Consider the following 20,845-nt stretch of genomic DNA (forward strand, 5'->3'; position numbering starts at 1 on the left):
GACAATGCGTGCGATAGAAGTGACTAATAGATCCTAACAAGTGGTGTAGAGGTTATCAGACGCCAGTCAGTCTCGCATTCCTTCGCCTGTCCAACGTACCATCCTTGAGCGGTGAATTGTTACGCAAAGCTGTGTCGCGCGGATTGCGAAACAGCGAGGACTGCGACGACCGAAAAATTAGTCCGAAGATAATGAACGTCATTAGGCATATTGGATAATACAGGGTTCTTGCGACGCACGCGTCACGTGTGTGGGACACCTTAACTGGATCACTATGCATTCCACCGAGACGGGTCTCTGCAAATGGGGATAATCTGTAGTTCCTGCTTAGGCAATGGTTTTGTGTGGGCGGGCGGGCTCGCATTCAAATTCCCCTCGTCTCGTCGCGTCGCGTCGCGTCGCGCAGCGTTGCGTTGGAGGGACCGGCCTCGTTTGTACCTGCACAAATCAAATGGGCTTAAACAACGTCACGTTGATAAATGAGAGTTTTCACTATGCCCTCGGCTCGACTGAAACAGACAAATTAATTTCATGCCGGAACCGGAGCGCGCGCCTTATCGAATTTCGACGCGCGCCCTGCCTCGATGCGAGGCGATGTTACGCAGCGCGCCGCGCGAGCTTCGTTTATCGGTGGACGAGGTTAATGACTTACGAATGGGATCTAGAATGTGATTTTTCTTTCCCACGGTGATCGATATTTATTACTACATAGACAGAGCTATCGCGTAGTCGCCCCGCTATTAATACCACGCCCGATGGATACCGACGAATATTTGCTTTCATTATCGACAACTCGCAATTACATTAGTAGGCCCAACCTGGTAGATCGATAACCATGCATAATGGAAATGGTTAATGCTTAATGCTCGACGATAACGTTATCCAACGTTACAAATGCAATAAAGTTGCACGGCTACAGCGTACCAATCGGTATTGTGATTGCTCGACTACCCTAACACCACCGCTTGAATGTGGAATTGAAACTACGGATACTGTTACGACAATGGCTACTCGGTGAAAGGATATTTTTTAATGGTTGCATTTCGTAAACTTTGCGAGATATCTTCTGGTTCCTCTTTGGCGCAAATAGACTCTGAAATGTAAGAATTCTTAACTGTGGAAGAAATCATCTTTGATAGTTTCATTCTGCAGTATCGAGAGAAATTAATATTATTATTATTAGACTGCGGATCTTTATGCAAAAGAAATCAATTGCAAAATTTGTACCGAACAAACAGACAGACAGACAAGTAAGCGAGCTAATAAAAATGTTTTGCATTGATTGTGGGAAGCAGGAATAACATAAACACTCATTTCATCCCTTAACGATTTTGTTACATTAAAAGCAACATTACAACATTCTTGTGAGTTTTTAAAATCTTTTACTATTTTACATTCGACCCAACCAATTTCTTCATAAATGCATAAAGTTCCGCAGTCTAATTATTATTATTATTATTTTTATATACGTACCGAGAGGTCCTTTTATACAAATGTTTACAGTTGTTTACAGTAGAACTGATACAAACAAAAAGAGACATAGCAAAAAAGAAAGTCTTAACCTAAAATTTACATAAAAAGGGACAATCGCGAAGCTAAACAAATACAGGTACGATATTAACAAATAATCTTGCGTAATTTTCTTTTGAATTCCTGTAACGTGCCATTAAAAAAATCAATATTATCATACAGTATGTTTGAGCTTGCAATAATGCGATTTAAAGGATTTATCACTCCATATGTGGATTTGGATTTCATTGTTTGAAATTCTGCTCTCGTTCTCAAAACACGTTCAGGTACGTAGAAATTAATCCTTAAAATACATTTTAAGCTCACACACATCAAATAGACACACAATTAAAGTATGGCTGTTTCGATACAGGCTTTTTTGTAGAAACTAAATGATTGTAAGAAATTTTGACGTGGACAGCTACAGCAGCCGTCTGTTCCTGCATTGAATTCCATGTTATTGTTTCCCCGTATTTCTGTTTGACGTTGCCGAGTGATTGATTACTAGAATTCGCGTCGATCGAAAGTTTGTATACGGTAATTGAATTAGTCCCATCACCGGGTTTCACCTGCTATCTTCGTATCGAACGTAGACCCGCTAATGGGTTACCTCATATCCACATAGCCAATAATGTGCTTGAACATCCTTGTGATAAGAAACGTCAAGCTATCGGGACACTTTAACTACCAGAAATCGATTCGAAGACAACGGTACAATCTATCCATCTAGGCCACATTTAATTGGAACTGCAAAAAATCTTTTGTATGTTACATTTACTTTGTTACAATTTTATGAAAGGGACCAACCACGTTTGTGACTCGATGAAAAGGACTGTTTCAATAAACGCGGAAACAACAGTCCCGTTTCAAAACGTTGAACGGTTTTCGAAAAAGTGAAAAAGTCCGAAAGATATAAAAAAAATCTGTGGCAAGTGTACTAGTCTCTCTGTAGATTTCCCAAAAATTTGATGGTTCATACTTTCACTTCTGTGCTTCGATAAAATTGTAATTGATGCTTCGAGTGCTTGTTAATGTTTATGATAGAAATATAGTAATTAAATGAACATGAATTTTTATGAAACTCCGTAGATTCATTCCTCGACACTCTTCAAATTTTCTCAGATATGAAAGTCGAAAGTTCAAAGTCAATTTTTCTTTTAGAAAAATTGTATGAACATCGAAGTAACATCTTAGCTCTAAATTTTTTTCTACACTGCCTATACAATGAAGTGTCTTCGGTTTTACCCAGTAATTTATTGAAAAGCTTCCTGCCTGATCGATTAAATATTGTCTTTGATTTGGTTCAGTTAATAAAATTTGAACGGAACAATTTCTTGAACGGCACACGAGTGTTTTTTACCGAGTAATTTATAGGAAAGCTTTCTGCCTGATTAAATATTGTCTTTGATTTGGTTCAGTTAATAAAATTTGAACGGAACAATTTCTTGAACGGCACACGAGTGTTTTTTACCCAGTAATTTATAGAAAAGCTTTCTGCCTGATTAAATATTGTCTTTGATTTGGTTCAGTTAATAAAATTTGAACGGAACAATTTCTTGAACAGCACACAAATGTGCAGCCGATATTATTGTATGTTGACCGTTTTTGCGTACGATAATATCGAGAACTTGGCGATATTGAGCCTTGAAATGTCGTTCGTCCGAGGATATCTTGATAATTTACCGATAATCAATGATCACGTGTCCACACTGAAATACTTGACGGGCTGGCGGTAATTGCCGTAGAACCTGAAACAACGCTAATTGTTATCCTGTTATTCGATCCATGGAAAAGGCGGCGTCGTGTTCGACATTCCGCAGACTGCATTGCAAGGGTAGATAATCAAGCGTCAAGCGTACAATCACACCATGCTTTCGTGATTTCGTATCCCATTTCCTCCTCTGTCTGGTTCCACGTCGAAGTAACCGGGCTAATGGAAGTCTGTCATGAAATAAACTTGTCCCTACTTATAATACACGCGGCGCGGCGCGGCGCGGCGCGGCGCGGCGCGGCACCTTCCCCCGTCGTGCTCACAGGGAAGAAGGTATTGTGTATTAACATTGTTCAGCCCCGGGAACGTGTGCAACGCGCGACCTTAATAAACGCCCGGTATGCCATGATGGGAATCCTTCAAATTCCAGCTTTAATCCGGTTAACGTAAGGAATTCGCGAGAGTAAACAGTTGGTGCGAGCCTTGCGCGTGTTTTTCTGTAGTAATACTTTGTCCTTTGGGGGGATACGACTAGAAGTTTGCCGGGTCGGTGGCTTTGCCCTTATCTATCGTAAAAGTGTGGAAAACTTACGACTTTCCTACGTTATTTCCTTTTTCTTTCCTTTATGCAACGGCGAAGGATGGTAATCAGCAGGGTCTGCGAATTTTATGGGCTTATATTTTTCGTACAGAGTGTTTGAAAATTATATGTGGCGAATAGTATATGTGACCAAGAGATTCTGCACCTCTGGTTAAAAAGGAGGACGGCAAAATTCACTTTGACTCCTTTTCCAAGGTGAAAAAGTCCCCGAGGTGAGTTGTTCCGATCATTATTTGTAAAAACGGAGAAGAAACAAATCAATGAAATCATTGCAGGTTTTTCTTAGAAAAAAAATGAGAACTTCACAAAATGGCGCAACGCAAGTAACTTTACTACACACTAATTTAAGCTGGAAGTGTCAAAGTTATATTCGTTTCCCGGATACCTACTAGAAAATTGAATTAAAAAGAACGAGAATACAATAACTGGTACTTGAAAGTTACAGGCAGAGGCAGAGTTAATTAATGCAACTTCGGAACTTCTTCGCTTCAACGAACGTTTCAAGTCGTAACTGTCTATGTGCCCACTTTAGTATGTACCATATTATATTTTATTCTACATAGAATATATTCTACAAAATTACCAATACAAATTTTCTTTTATATTACTTCGAACGAAGTATTTCTACTATTTTTCATTTGAAATATCTCATATTTCATGTTTAGTTTCATCAATAAAGTGTTTTGGTTTGAACAGAAAATAAGATTTTATAGTATATGTTATACGCGCGTGTTTTACATAAAGTCTATTCGAAAATTATCAGTACAAATTTCCTTTCGTATAGCTTCAAAGTCAACAAATATTTACGCGTTTCTTTTTAAATGAAATACAATATTTGATTCGCTTGTAACCAATACGCATAATTAAGCATTAAAATATAGGTAGCCGTACAAAAATATAATTTTTCTATTCTCTTCTACGACATTTTTGGAGATAAAGACGTTTTTTAATCACTGTAACTCTAAACGAAATGATACGACGAGGGGTCAAAAAGAAAATAAGATTGTATATGTCCCACGAGGTGAAAAGAACAACTCTTTTTAAAGACTATTTTGAGACGGACTTTTTATAGTTTATCGAGGCGGTCTCCCGAAGTCAATGCCTTCGAGTAGTTGATTTTGGACAGACAGGAGTTCACAAAGGATGTGTATTCATGTAAATGCATATGTATGTAAGAAGGTATGTATATGCGGCGCGGCGAGGAACGGCCTGGCCGGCCGCGGTCGTGGCCGTCTGGCGTTTGCACGGCGTATTATAGAGGACAGTGAAGATACCCATAGATATGGTATTTTATATTCCTCCCCATGTCTCGATCCGTCTGGGCTGGACATAAGCGAACTTGTCTGTAGATCGTGTGTAGATAGTTGTAGACTTTCGAAACGGTATTGTCTCGTCGATAGAGTAAGATGTGTTATTCATCAGCGTTTAAACCTAGACCTTGCACTTTCTTTACAAGTTTTTTGAATGATTGTCATGGCGGTATCATTCCTTTGAACGTCAATTTCCACTTATTGACAGAAGAAATTCAAATACGAGACCCTTCGATAATATTATATTTATTTAAGCTTTCCGACGTCACCTGCTCGATGCGATGGTACACGTTTGTGCTGTGTTCGTATTTGACTGTAGGACCACGATTAACGCTGTATTTACGGAACATTTTTATTAAAAAAGAAATTAAACTGAATCCGAAAAACCGCACTAAAGTGTATGAAATAATTTCCATTTAATTGATGTGAATACACACGAACTTAAATAAAATACAATCTTTTCGAAGGGGTGGCGAAAATTAAAAATTTTCCAATTGACAAATGTTGCTGATTATGATTTCATTGGAACATGATGGACTTGGAAATCAGTAGGTGGGGAGAGGAGATACATTAATATGTGAAAGCATGTAGAAGAATTGAAGGATTTTCGTAATTTCCAGTGTCGAAAATTTTCAATTTTGCGCCGCCTGCGGAAAGATTGTATTTTATTTAAGTGCGTGTGTATATTCACATAAATTAAATGGAAATTATTTCATACTTCTCAGTGCGTTTTTTCGGAGTCGGTATTAATTTTTGTTAATAAAATTTTTTATTTCACATTTTTTAGTGGAACGAGCTGAATTTGTAGAACACCATAGGATGGTTTTTCGGTGTTATTGGTTATTTGTTTACCAATCGGGAGACAGACCCCACAAAATGCAGAAGGTTTCATAATTGAAATAATTCATTTTTCGTAAATAAAATCGTAAGGAATAAAAAAATGCAACAATGCAACAAAAAAGGCACGTACAGATCGAATTGAGTAACCTCCTCCTTTTTCGAAGTCGGTTAAAAACATCTCCACCGATGATATTTACAGAAAATAGAAGATTAATCGTTTTCGTATTAATCGAGACTCGCCGGATGATCGAGAACTGTACAGAAAAACTAAAAATGTAATTTATATACAGAACAGGTATTCCATCCGACAGGAAATGCATTCTTCCTTACGATACGGTGCGGTGCGGTGGCGGGAGAATTTATGTTACATACATAGCTGCATCGCTAACTACTGGTTTCATACCATAATATATTTTTCTACAATGTGAAATGATGGAAAATATATATATAAAATAATTTAACTTAAATACATTTTAGTTATCAAGTAAACAGAAAATTTTTATTTTCACGATTTTTTCGAAAATTTCTTCATTTTGTAAAGCAAATTCATAAATGTTTCACGACATCAATACCATACACTATTAATGATTTTTCCAATGCACTGTACCAAATAATTCAGAGGCGAAAATCAAGTTCGATGCACGTTTTTGATGAAAAACATTTTCATTTGTGGCTTCTCGGACGCTCTTGATTCATTTTAAATGTTTGTTTATTTTAAAAAAATCCATGAAACCAGTTCGTATATACCTCACCCATGAAACCTTTCTATAATTCATTCGAGCAATTATTTGTGAGGTTAAAATACATTTCATTTTGTATTGATACAATTGTATACGTTTACATTTGAAATAATTACTTCCAAATGCAATGATTAAAATGTATTACTACATACATTTGTAGCATAAAGAAACTAAACATTGAAACACGTTATTGAATGTAACAGTCAATGTTGTATTTCGTTACTTTAATAAACAAAGAGTAATCAATTTCTTGATTATTTGACAGTGTTGAGAATGTCATATTCCTGCATTCGAGAACGTTTAATTACGGTTATTACCATTTCCGCAATAAATAAACTGTATAACCGAATTTAGATTGTAGATATGGATGTGTAATTATAGTAAGGAGCATAACTGATTGAACACACTTTAAATCAGAATAACTTTTTTTATAAATGGACCAAACGACTTCAATTTCTCTGTAAGGCTAGAAGAATTAGTTTAGTAGATGACGTCTAAAAAATATTTTGAAACAATGCATTTGGTCGGAATTGCGAGAAAAAAATAGTAAAAATTGATTTTTACAACTGTTTTAGCTTTGCCAATAACGAAAATTTAAAAGATGTGTTATTCAACTCGTATAAATGATATACGCTCTGCAAATTTCATTGGAATTTTTTAATTGGTTTCCGAGCTATAAACGATCAGAAGTGGTAAAAAGGTCGAAAATATGGAAAAATTGCAATTTTTACCACTTTTGATCGTTTATAGCTCGTAAACCAATTAACCAATTTCAATGAAATATTCAGAGAGTATATCATTTATACGAGTTGACCAAACACATCTTTCAAATTTTCGTTATTAGCCCAGCTAAAAAAGTAGCAAAAATCAATTTTTACTATTTTTTCGCAATTCCGACCAAATGCATTGTTTCAAAATATTTTTTAGACGTCATTTACTAAACTAATTGTTCTAGCCTTACAGAGAAATTGAAGCCGGTTTGGTCCATTCATAAAAAAGGTATTCTGATGTAAAGTGTGTTGAATCAGTTATGCTCGTTAGTGAATGTTCTTTCATACTTTTATTTACATTATTTATGTATTGATGCCGTAGACACTGGCGTAGACCACGTTTGGTTTATTTGAGGATGCCGATTGAGGAGCAGTTCAAACAAGTGTTCTCGTTCTTTTATATTTTTGATACACGTGTAATTTGTAGTTTCTCTCTTCCGCTTCGCGTTCTTTACAAATGTACGTCCAATAGAGTATTTATTTGCCAGCTAACAGTGTCTACAATGTTTACAATATTTGCACTACCAACATTTAATTTGTCCGATCGAGTACCTCTTTTCCTCGGCAGTGAAACATTTCGATGAAAGCTGTTCAAATACATACTGCAGGTTCCCACGGTGAATCTTTTCGAAGTTCGCCTCGTTCGGTTAAAGTTTTGAACGATAAATGACACACGCGATCCTAGGACAAATTATTTCCGCGGAAAGAGTTTTGCAATCGATTTAACGGGTCATCAAAGCCCCGGGCGCGGGCGTCGCGCCGGGCGGAGGAAAATGTCACGCAACGCGAGCGTCGGGCGTCGCTCGTGCAAAGGAAGTTTCAGTATCGAGCTCATCTTTCGTTCGTATTAGAATTCCGTCCGGTTTTCTAGCCGCGATTACACTGGTCACGGGTATGAACTTCGCTGGGGCGAGATCACGTTACATCGTTCCAACAACCATACGCGTTTCCCGACAATTATTTCCCGGAGAAAGTTTCCGGAAGGGGATGAATCTTTTCGTATCTCCCCTAACCAGCGAGATTGTCCCTGTACACTGCCACGATACCGTACGTTTCAGAACAACGAGGGGAGGAAACTTGGCGAATATTTCACGCGGTGGCTTGAAAAATTACATCGCTCCTCTTATTTGAAAAATGTGTCTGCGGTGAATGCTTAATGTGTTGTTCGAAATAGAAGACATCTCTAATGCTCGGAGATGTCTTCGCAATTCACTGGTTTCCAGTTTTTTTCATACATGTTCGCATAGTCCGGAAAATCTGTAAATAAACAACGGTTACGATGAGAAACAACTAACAGAATAATATAAACGTGATACTCTGTAAACTTCAGTATGAAATCGGCAAAAATTCGAAAATAATTTACTATCATGTGTGCTACATATTGAGTAGAACGTTCATGAGTTTCTTTGTCATTTTTTGTTGAGCAAACTAGAAGAAATAATTCATTAAACCGTGCTCACTGAAATTGGCACAGACGAGGCAGAGGATTTTCTTTAAAAATAAATTTCCGACTGCTCCTAATATAAATTACGTACATTGTCCAGATATTGAAGTATTAAGCTTAAGAAAATATTATTTCTAATTGCCAATATTTTCTATTTAATCACAGAATACAAAATAATTACGAAAATAGTACAATTTCTCCTAAACTGATCGCAAATGTATGAATGCGCCATTTCGACAAAACTGTGTAGAATTATACCTTGAATTTTCTGTTGGACGTAACGTAATTTTAAGGGGCGTACTTCTCCAATTGCTGAAAATTACAAACAAATTAAGCTTTGAGAAATTTAATTGGAATGCCTGGAATACTCCCTCTCCTATTCAGCTCGAACTGTTTGTGGGTTTGGAAATGTGTGTGTATTCATCCTCCTCAATTCTGTAACCCATAAAGCTTTCATCCAATATTGAATATGTATACATCTATACAGCCCTCCGTGTTCTTTAATATCGTTTATGACTATTCCTTTTCATCCCTCCGAATACATTTTTATCCAGAAAAAAAATATGAATACAGACCGATATACCCTTTTATGTATTTTCCCGTGTCTGGAAACGCTGCGGTTAGCTTCTACACGTTTTACTAATAATTATCAATTACAAGCAAACTTCTATCTCCGAACCAGTTAAAAGTGGTTTAGAAACAATGATATTTAATTATTATTATTTATTTATTGCTTCAAATAAAAAGGTTTGTGTATCGTATGCAATACCTAAACAGTTTTGATATAGTAAAGAATACAATTGTTAATATTTAATGTAGTATTTCTTTTTTACCGACTAACAAGACCATTACTTTGTTCAAAAATTTAGAAATAGTTCTCGGAAAGTAGAACGTTAAAAATAAAATTTATACACACACACGCAACATAGAATTTTAGTAAATTCAATAAATGGCCTTATTTTTAACCAACTTTTTTTTAGTTAATTTAGTGCACTGTTAGTTCAAATTGGGAAATAAACTTAAAATTTGGATTTAGATTCATGCTTATCGAGTTTCAAAGATACTTTTTTACGTACAAAAAGCTGCAATGTTTTAAAGCTTCGAGATTCTGACAAAATTATACTATTTTTGTACTGATCATTTCAGCATCAGGGTAAACTGATACCCCGACAGTTCAATTAACGAGTATTTAGGTTATATTCAGAATAACGGAAATTGTATTGGAGAATATGTCCGATATAAAATTATCTGCAAAATCCCATGTATGTGTATCCCTAAATTGATGTGTCAATTTATCCCTAAATTTATGTCAGAGTTTTCAACCGTTCTTCTCGTTTTCAATAATCCAGCTCAATATAGAAGTATGTTATAAGTAGATCGCGGATTTTATGCATTTATAACAAAAATGAGTACGCACAATTTAAAACAGTGGAGGTATTAAAAAGATTTATGGCCACCAGTGTATTCGGTTCAATTTAATAAGATAATTAAAAGAAGAGTGACATTTTTATTTGGCTCCTGTGTCTTCCAATCAACGCAAACATTTTTTATTTTGCATAAAGATCCGCAGTCTAATTATTACTGTATTAACACGGTCGTCGCCCAGCGTGAATTGGTCGAGTTTCTCACGAGACCCAAATCCAATAATAGTCGGAGCGCAAGAACGTAAACAGAGCGATTAGCTCTAGCAATAGTTCTTTCTGTATTCTGTAATATACTCGCGAAGAAATAAATTTGTAGTATAATGGCTCATGGACGCGTCGTTACAATCTTAACAATCATGAATTAAAAATATTAGAACGCGTCACTTTGACGGGTCCCGTAAACCTAGTGTGAAGAACGTCTTTCACAAAACTATTTCTTCTGCAATAACCGGGTATTTGATGCTGATCCTAAATCGCGGCTTCGATCGGCACTCGATTATGACTCACCTGCATGCGATGGCCGTCGGTGTAGGTGGCAACAACGGAAGAGAACGTGGAAGAGAGAGAGAAGAGGGGGAGTGAAGAGGATCAAGGGGGAAGAAGGAAGTGAAGAAGAGGTTCTAAACGAATCACCGACGGAACACGTAAAAACTATCGTATTACCGGCGAACAGTAAGATTTCACGTGGGTATCCCTGTTAATGACGAGCACGTTGCTCCATTACACCGGTGTCGGTCTCGTTCATTCACCCCGGTGCTGTCTCGATATCGAAATCGCGTTATCGATACCGCTGCCACCACCGCCGCCGCCACCGCGCCGCTGCCACCCTCGCCGCTCTGATTTCGTGGTAACATCGATCCGCGCATCGATTGTTCTTCGGACCACCCTGCTAGTATGCAAACGAGCAGGATATCGCCCAGTCACAGGATTTCCCCGAGTAGTTCACTTGCATTTTTCTTCTTGCACCGGTGCGGCGCGGCGCGGCGATCGTGTAACGAGAAAGTTCTGATTCCGTGGCACTAGTCATTATCAGTCATCATTTCGTGCACTCTATGCAGAATAATTATTTCCACCTTCCCCCTCGGCGCCGCACCGCATCGATGCCTCGCAGCTCGCTGGCTAAATGTACCAACTGCACTGGCACACCGGAAACTTTCTGACAGTGGGAACAGTTTCGCCGATCCGTTTCGTTGCAAGCTGGGAGGACGACTTTTTCAACGGTTTACACGGTTCAACATTTAAACACAATTTAGAGTACAGGAATTCCGAACGTTCTCACCGACAACTAAGGATAACATACATAGAGGGAAGCTTAATGCAGGCGAATACGTGAAAACTACGAAAACCATGAATCGATTATATTCGGTACAGTAAACTCGATCGAAAACTTGTTTTATTGTACACATACGTATGTATTAGGTTGTCCCAAAAGTTCCTTCCGGAATGTACTCTTTTAATATTGCTAAATAAATATTAGGTTGTCCCAAAAAGTTGGTTTTCGATTCATGCACATAATGCAAATTCATGTGTTAGGAAGTACTAATACATCAACGTAAAGATTATCGCATTGTTTGTATTTATTTAGCAACATTAACGGAACACATTCCGGAAGGAACTTTTGGGACAACCTAATATTTTACATGGCAGTAAACTTACAATAAGTACCAACAAATTGTTCGAAGAGTATGTTCACTTACTGCTGCAGATAATACACACGTAACAGTCTTTTTAAACAATTTTTTTTTAACGAGGATTCTCTCTCTTAAAATGTTGGCGATATTGTCCGGAGGAAGTTAAATCCTGAGACGCGTCTACTTGGTCGAAGTTATCGACCGCCTCCTTTCGTTCCACGAAGGTGAACAAGACAGTGAGAGACAACGCGGAGGAGGCGGAAGATCATCTTGCGTGTTGCGTCGGTACACCGTCTCCGGGCGTGGGAGGCCAAGGAAAGAGGCGCACCGAGCCTCGTAATATGCGAGCTAAACCAATGCGTTTTAACAGGCTGCCATGCTATCCTCTAATGCCCTTGCAATTGCATAAGAATCGCGAGCACTATGCGCGCGCGAATGCCAATAGACCGGCCTACGAAACCCCGGGTTGTATACAATGACTCATGAAAGCATTCAAACGTTCCTAATCGAATGCGTTATGGATCACGACTTCTATAGTCGGGATGTCAGGAACACAACGGACACCGTATTATTGTAATTTGTTCGTTTTTATTTGGTAGATAACGTAGATGAAATTTCCTGCGTATAGTACATCGTAAAAACGCTGTTTCCCTTTATTTGATTCAGTTGATAAAATCAACCCTTTGCGCTCGGAGCTATTTTATCTCGAAACTCGAAAATGAAACATCTCTTCCAACCCAGAATAATTCTATTCCATATGATTCTTTTTCATTTTATGGATATGAAATTGATACAATGTAATACCTCGTGCAATATCTAAATGTTTAGCAATTGGTTAGACCCCAACGTACATATTTAATAAATTAAATGTGATCATCGATCGTAATTTTGGTAATCAAATTGCGATGATCTCGGCGCACATGTTCGATCAAGTTGAAACACAGCAATTTTGCAAATTAATTAGAACATCAGGATCGAAACGTAGAGTTTCGAATTAATTTGCAAAATTGCTGTGTTTCATCGCGATCGAACCTGTCCACCGAGATCATCACAATTTGAATACATATTTAATAATCTAAACAATATTTTTAGAACATTTAGAAAGCAACACAAACCTTGTATGTACATACATGCCAATTTCGATTTTCTAATCCGGGTCACTGTGTCTTTCATTCACTCTGTTTCGGAAAAAACAAAGAACTTTTTCGAAATTAACTGAAGGGTATAACGAGAAATAATTCACTTATAGTAAACGAACGTATCGTACAACGTAGACGTAAAAGGTTTAGAGAGAATGGAAAAGGAAAGGATAAAGGACACCGAAATAAAAAAAGAAATTGACGAAGACCTAAAGCGACGCGACGTTTCGACACCCACGCGTGCCGTCTTAATTACGACAGGCCTGACGGCCGGTTTTACGATTACACCAGTTCGAGTGGTTCCAGTGCCGGCTTATTTCCCTTTATAGCCAACGTGAAAAAGTAATTAGAACGTTGAGCCGCAGAAGCTTGATGAGAGATGCGAACGATAACCTGAATGACGATCATGTATGGAAATGTTTCTGCCATTGCTGAATCGGGATCAACGCTTATTGCCTTGCCATTTTGCCTTGCAATTAGTTGCATGTGTGTGATTAACGAGCATCGAATTCGCCTTGTAACGAATATCTCATAGAACGTACAAAACAGCTTATTATTTCCATCGTGACGGAATATTAACAAGACGCTTTTTAGAGTAAACTCGTAGATTCGCAAGCTCCATTGCAGAACGAATTAAACATCGCAACATTTCACGGTGTTATGTGGAATATTCCTGTAGCTGCTCAAATTGAATACTGAAACGAAGATTTACAGGTGCAAATTAATTATTTTATTTAACTATCACTGTACTAAAATTGTTCATTACTAATATATAGGTTGAGCTATTTAAAAAAAGACTACCTGAAGATATTTCTGGAAATATCCCTCGGGAACTAATAATTTTTTGCCACGATACCACAATAATTTGTTACATAGAATCAACAGAGAGATCGAACAATAGAATATTTGTATTCAGAACCAGAGTTGTGCTAATTTAAATACATTGCGATTGAATTACGTAATTGAATTTCATTGTATTTTATATGCACAGTATTAATTGAATTGCTAATTACGCGAATCATCGTTGTAATCGAGAAATACAACGTAATTGAAATATAATACACATACAATATACATTATTATTAACGTGTACATTACTCGCTTAATGTGAACGATATCTTTCATTTTTATCCGTGTTCCTTTCGTTTCGCATTCACAGACAACTCAATCTTATGTTTATGAGAATGAATTATGTTTATGGAAATGCAGCGATCTTAGTGACAAGACGTTTGAGCAACGAGTATTCATTAAAATTCATTTAAAACTTGCCGAGAATTGCCATCAGTGAATATGCATAATCGCACAAGTGATTAGTAGACTGCGGATCTTTATGCAAAATAAAACCTTTCACCCTGAATTGCAACAAGCTGGGATGAAATAAATATTTAATTTCTTGCTGAATATGTTTAATAGGTTGAAAATGATATATGGGGTAGTATGTTTAAATTCTTCAAATATTTTTACTGTCATAAATTAGAGCTACCCATTTTTATCATAGATGCATAAAATCCGCAGTCTAGTGATTAGTGCCACAATAATAATATTATGTAAAATACCGATACCGCTATAAAAATCAATTTATATTTTGCTCCAGTTTGTTGCAACTGAGGTAGAGAATATTGAGTTTGCATAAATATCCGCAGTCTAGTGATTGCAATCGGTCGCTGGTTACCGATACCGTTGCAATCGAAAAGTTCGCGCGTCATCGGTGACTGTTGCTGTTCGTCTGGGAGCCGGAAAACTGAAAAAGCTGTTACCTGTTACAGGTGAGAAAAGTGTGCGGTCGTCCGGAACTGCAGCCGAAGAACGAAGGAACCGTTACGCCTTCGGATCCAGCTGCAACAGAGAAATTGGCGGCGGGCAGCCTCGAGATGCACGCAGCTGCGACTCCTGTCACGCATAGAACATTACCGACGCAGTTGCACGTGCAGCTGGGTAATTTCTTGGCCAGTGTCGTCCGGTCTCGGACCTTCTATGGTACTCTGGCCGACACGATCTGCGAGGAATATCCCGACAAACGATGTTGGAATGGCGAGCACGTCGGAGAGTGAGTACACTTGCCATTTTATCCCGCGGTTTCCAACAAACTGCCGGTAGTCCGTAAATTATCGCGACGAAAGCCTGAGCCGGTGCCCATACGTTTAAGCTTTTCGCGAGCGGAAGTATTAAAATCATATTCAAATACGTACCAGACTTTTACGAGCCGCGATGCTTTTAACGCCCCGCCTACTCTCCTTGGGAAAACTTTGCTCGAACCATGCACGACGACGACGCGTCGTCGACCGTCTCCTACATACTGAATTTTTCGAAGAATTCCGGACACAGAATCGCAAAGCGTATTCCCGTCCGAGAGGCGTTGCAAAAATGAATCTTTAAGTCTCGGATATACGAACATTCTGGCACATACTGGGTCGAACCCGGAACGTTCGTTTCAAATATACGAAATTCACGGAAAGGCACTTTTCAACCATTGTATCGATGTCCAAAATTTTCGACAACGTTCAATAACATCGTAATCTTTAACTTCGAATTAATTCAATATTCATTGATGCTTAAATCAGCAGCTGTGCGAAAAATGTATTTTCTGTTTTTGCGTGAAGATGAAACAGAATCAAGAATAATCTCATTGTGAACACATGCAGGGTGTCCCAAAAATGTTGTACTCCCTTGAAAGGCGTGTGCTATGTTTCGCTTGAAACATGCCAAGATCACCATGTTGAACAACATTTCCCTTTAAAGCTTCACAACTTCCAAAAACTTTCGAACCATTGTATTGGTATCCAAAATTTTCTACAACGTTCAATAACATCGTAATCTTTAACTTCGAATTAATTCAATATTCATTGATGCTTAAATCAGCGGCTGTGCGAAAAATGTATTTTCTGTTTGCGTGAAGATGAAACAGAATCAAGAATAATCTCATTGTGAGCACATGCAGGGTGTCCCAAAAATGTTGTACTCCCTTGAAAGGCGTGTGCTATGTTTCGCTTGAAACATGCCAAGATCACCATGTTGAACAACATTTCCCTTTAAAGCTTCACAACTTCCAAAAACTTTCGAACCATTGTATTGGTATCCAAAATTTTCTACAACGTTCAATAACATCGTAATCTTTAACTTCGAATTAATTCAATATTCATTGATGCTTAAATCAGCGCCTGTGCGAAAAATGTATTTTCTGTTTTTGCGTGAAGATGAAACAGAATCAAGAATAATCTCATTGTGAACACATGCAGGGTGTCCGAAAAATGTTGTACCTCCTTGAAAGGGGTGTGCTATGTTTCGCTTGAAACATGCCAAGGTCACCGTTCTGAACAACATTTTCCTTTAAAGCTTCACAACTTCCAAAAACTTCGAAGATGAATGTTGTTCGGAATGGCGAGCTTGACAACATATTTCAATGTGATGGTATGCAAAATATCAATTGTTTAAAGAGGTTATAGTAAGTCTCCACAACACAACTTGTACCTTCTAAGTACCTTTGTGCCTTGCTCGTAAACCCGCTCAATTGTTTAAAGAATTATACAAAATAATAACACGGTCAGTATTTGGTACCTACACTGCCTTTTTGCGTTGCTTCAACGCTTTCTTTCTCATTGTCCCAAAAACGCGAGGCATCCAACGAACGGTAGTAGGTTAAGGTTAAAGCGACGAAACGACTGCGGACACTTAATTGTGCGCCACTGTATTATGCAGTGATAACACGTTGGCTAGACAAAGAGACGCATGGAGAGGTGATAGGCATTTAATAGCACTATTAATATTTAGAGACCAATAGCTCCATCCCCTGTGACACGTATTTCGCGTCTACAAATCGGATTGCGTGACGAAGAGATCGCACACGGGGGGGGGGGGGGGGCACGGGACTACGAAAGTGTCAAAGGCGGGGTCAAGCGGAATGGACGAGGTACACCTCTCATGCCCGTATACCTAGCCAACTCTGTCATCTCTGCGCGATACGCACTCCGCAGACTATACGGTGCAGCGCGGCGTAGAGTACTACACCGCAAGAGGACCTGTCAACGAGGTTTAACAGTCCCTAACGTGCGCGCGTGTTAGAAAATAGATTGAAACGCTGAGCGTCGCAAGGCCGAAACTGATCACCTGAACCTGAAGGATAGTAACCTTACAACTGGCAAAGCGGACATGGTCAAGTTACACGGATCGATTTTGATGAAGCTTATGGTGAGGGGTACACCTTGGACAAATATTCGACATTATTGACGGTGATTTTGTAGTTCACAATGAAAATTGCTGTCACTGTTTAGGGTTCCATTAAAAAGTGTTTAGCCATGAACCATAGATTTTTAAAAATTATGCAGTAATCACCGGTCGGTAATGTGTTAAAAAATGTTTACAACATTGTAGCGAGTGCCGCGAAAAATTTAACAAGGTGCCTGTATGTACATAATTCGGTACAGTATACCATAAGTTAATGAGATTAAGGTCTTAGGTACGCAGTGGATTTTCAAACTTCATTTTTTCGCAGACTAAGCTTGGGATGAAAGCTAAATATTATTTATTTTTCGAGAAACATTGTATTGTACGAGAAGCATCGTACAAATAAAATTATAGAACTCCCATCTTCTTTCTGACGGAAAAGAATCATCATGTACATGTATGACGTGGAAAGTTCAACGTTTCAAAAACTCGTACAGCTCTCTGTCTACTATTCCGCTTCAAGACTCGTTTCGTTGAGCGTAACGCGTATTCTACAAAAGAGAATGTTTTTTTTCCCCCACGTAAATTGAGGCGCAACGCGCGAATGTTATTTAAGAGAACAGCGATCCGGACGTCACGAGTGACAAGCATGAATATCAAACGTGTGCAAATTCGGTACAGGAAGCTGTCAGCCAAGTATACATAGAGAGAAACGCGAGAAACGCGCGCGCGAGAATGTGCGGAGAGAACCGAGTACATATGTACAATATTTCACCCTCGACAAAGAAAATTTTTGTTGGGAGCATGAGCTGCGAACACGTCTAAAATAGAAGATAGAAGCTGTACCGAGGATCATACTGACACATTTTGACGCAGCCTTTTAATTACTAACGAACGGTAATTATTGCAAATCGTTAACAAATTAATTTTGTATTTTCAGACGCAAAATTCGCTGGAAGATGGTCCATACTTGGATCGAAACGTTGAGAAAAATCTTTTAAATTGCAAAATTGCTTTGCTTTCATTTTGGATCGAACCTGTGCGCCGATAACATAAACTAATTTCTATTAATTCGATACGATCGACAAAACAGAATATTTATCATGGATGGCGATAATCACACACATAATGAAAGTTCCTTTAGTACAATATTCAGTATTTTTCAGACGCAAAATTCTCTTCAAGATGATTCATACTTGGATCGAAACGATGAGAAAAATTTTTTGACCCTTAACTGGGCGCATGGGGTCTATTTGACTCCGAGTGGTATAAAATAGTACATAAATTTTAGGTGGTGTCTCACAGACCTCAGAGATTTTAGATTGATTGTAACATTGTAACAACGCGTGACAGTCGTTAAGTATTTTCGAATAATAAAAATTTAATTTCGTGGATCTGCGCTTTTACTCTGATAAATTACAAGCCTCTTAAGCAATACCTAATCTTATATTTATGAAGAAGGTACTTATTTCTATAATACAATATATTAGGTTGGGGAAAAAGAAATCCATCATTTCTCCGCTTGAGATAACGTAAAAATAATGGATTTCTTTTTCCCCAACCCAATATTATTTCGGTGGGTCTGTGAGACCCCACCTTACCACTTACGATACATTTTCCCACCTTACCAACGCCGGGTTAAATTGCAAAATTGTTTTGTTTTGATTTTGGATGGAACCTGTGCGCCGATAACATAAATTAACTTATAGATAGTTCGAATTCCATAAATCCACTAGTAATTGTTACGAAATCGTATAATCGTCGTTCAAGGGCTGAAGGTTGAAATTTCGGAGGCCCTTAGCTCGATGAACACCTCGGCCAGGGACGTGTGGGCCGTGGGCGACAAATCTAGGAGATCAGGAGAGGGGAGTCGCGAAATGCGGCGCGCGGCGATTCAGAGTTTGTGGAGCGACACGATAGGAAAGGGCGAGATGAAACGCCAGGGAAGGGGAGACTGCTATGACAGCGAAGAGAATAAAAGAGGATGGAGAGAATCGGAGTAGCCTGTGAGACGCCAAACCGCCAAAGAGTCTGGCAACGCAACGGGAGCAAATGGGCGCCACGATGTCGCCCACTTTTCTCTCGGTGTTGTTCCTACACTTGTATGTATGTATACGTGCAGGAAGTTGTACGTGTACCGACGACGGCAAAGAGGAACAGAGGAGAGCAACGGAACTGAAAGAGATGTAGCGTTGGGGCTGATGCGTTTGCCACGAACATGGCCAAACGTCTCGGCGGCTACGAGGTCACCATGTCGCAACATTCTCTATGCTATTTTTCGCTCGTCCGACGTCTTCGTCCCTCCTTCCACCACCATCGCACTCTACTTCTATCAATTGCGTTTTATGTTACGGTCGAAGGATCTCCCTGCTTCAGCACTCGGAAAAACTTTAGTATTACATCGGACTGTCCTCAACGAGGAGCTCTCGGCCGGTACATTAGCCGGAATTACTTGGCGAATCAACGAAACCTTCGACATGTTATGTTAGAAATTTATTATAGAAATCTCTTGACGAAAATTTCTTTCAATTTGAATTGTATTTGATTCCTATTTCGGGCCACGCCTTTGATAATGTTCGTTGCAGCAAGATTTTATTGTTACGGGCTGGCCGAATAGTCCTATAAATGTTCGGTCTGCACTTCGACTGACCATGGCAGCACATGACATGGCGTTGAAAGCTTTTCTTAGAATTTTATTATCTTGTTGTAAAATGAATGACTCTTTGATGTTCATTTTTCTTATTCGATTCACAAATCTCTGTCTTGTAAACTGCTTTCTACGAATTGTTTAGACTTCCTAGTGAAAAGTAGCCTCGTGTTAGCACCTATCTCCACGGTCATGTTTAACACGTTCGCTGCCAAGTCATTCATGTTCGAGTGACGAAATGGTTTCTCGCGATCTAAATGTGCTAAATTTGTTTAAGGAAAAGTGTAATGAAGAAGAAAAATCTTAAAATCACGATTTTAGTTTTATTAAATAAATTGCTTTGACCCTGCGAAATTTCGTAATCTCTGAAGGGGTACGTTCACGAGTTTTGAACATTATAAATATTTATAAAAAATGACACAATCTGTGTTATAAAATACGAAGAAGACACGATTCAAAGATTACACCTTCAATAAATTAACTGAGCAGTAAATAACTTCCTAACAATGCATAAAAACGACGATGAAAACGAACACCAACTGTTTGTAAGACCTCAGAGTACACTGATAAGACATTATGGGGAATGAAAAGATATTTCACTTTGTTTAGAACTATGGAAAGTCTAAACAAGTTTGGAAGTTCGAACGTAATACATATGATATACATATGTATATGTACGTACATATGTTTAGTGGCTTGCACTTATAAATTAGATCTTCGATTTTTTATTGTAATTTGAAAACATCATGAAGCAATAATAAAAGTAGAATATTATAAAGACGTAAAATCAGCAGTTGCACAGTAAAACTTGACCAAATGTTTTTTCATTTACGAGATTTAAACATTGTTCTATCTTTCGCTTTTCAAGATTTTAGCTGATTTGTTTGTTGATTTGAGTATTTTGGATATTTTCACTAA

General features: G+C 38.3%; 1 protein-coding gene across 1 annotated transcript in view; it reads left to right on the forward strand.

Annotated features, from left to right (window-relative positions):
• Dally (division abnormally delayed protein) overlaps positions 1-20,845 on the forward strand; it is a 160,958-nt gene that overhangs the window by 111,955 nt on the left and 28,158 nt on the right. The window contains exon 5 of the mRNA XM_076433584.1: positions 14,886-15,166. Within this exon, the coding sequence (XP_076289699.1) occupies positions 14,886-15,166 (281 nt within the window). The remainder of the gene's footprint in view (positions 1-14,885; positions 15,167-20,845) is intronic.

Source organism: Lasioglossum baleicum, chromosome 11 (assembly GCF_051020765.1).
Source record: "Lasioglossum baleicum chromosome 11, iyLasBale1, whole genome shotgun sequence".
Lineage (NCBI taxonomy): Eukaryota > Metazoa > Arthropoda > Insecta > Hymenoptera > Halictidae > Lasioglossum > Lasioglossum baleicum.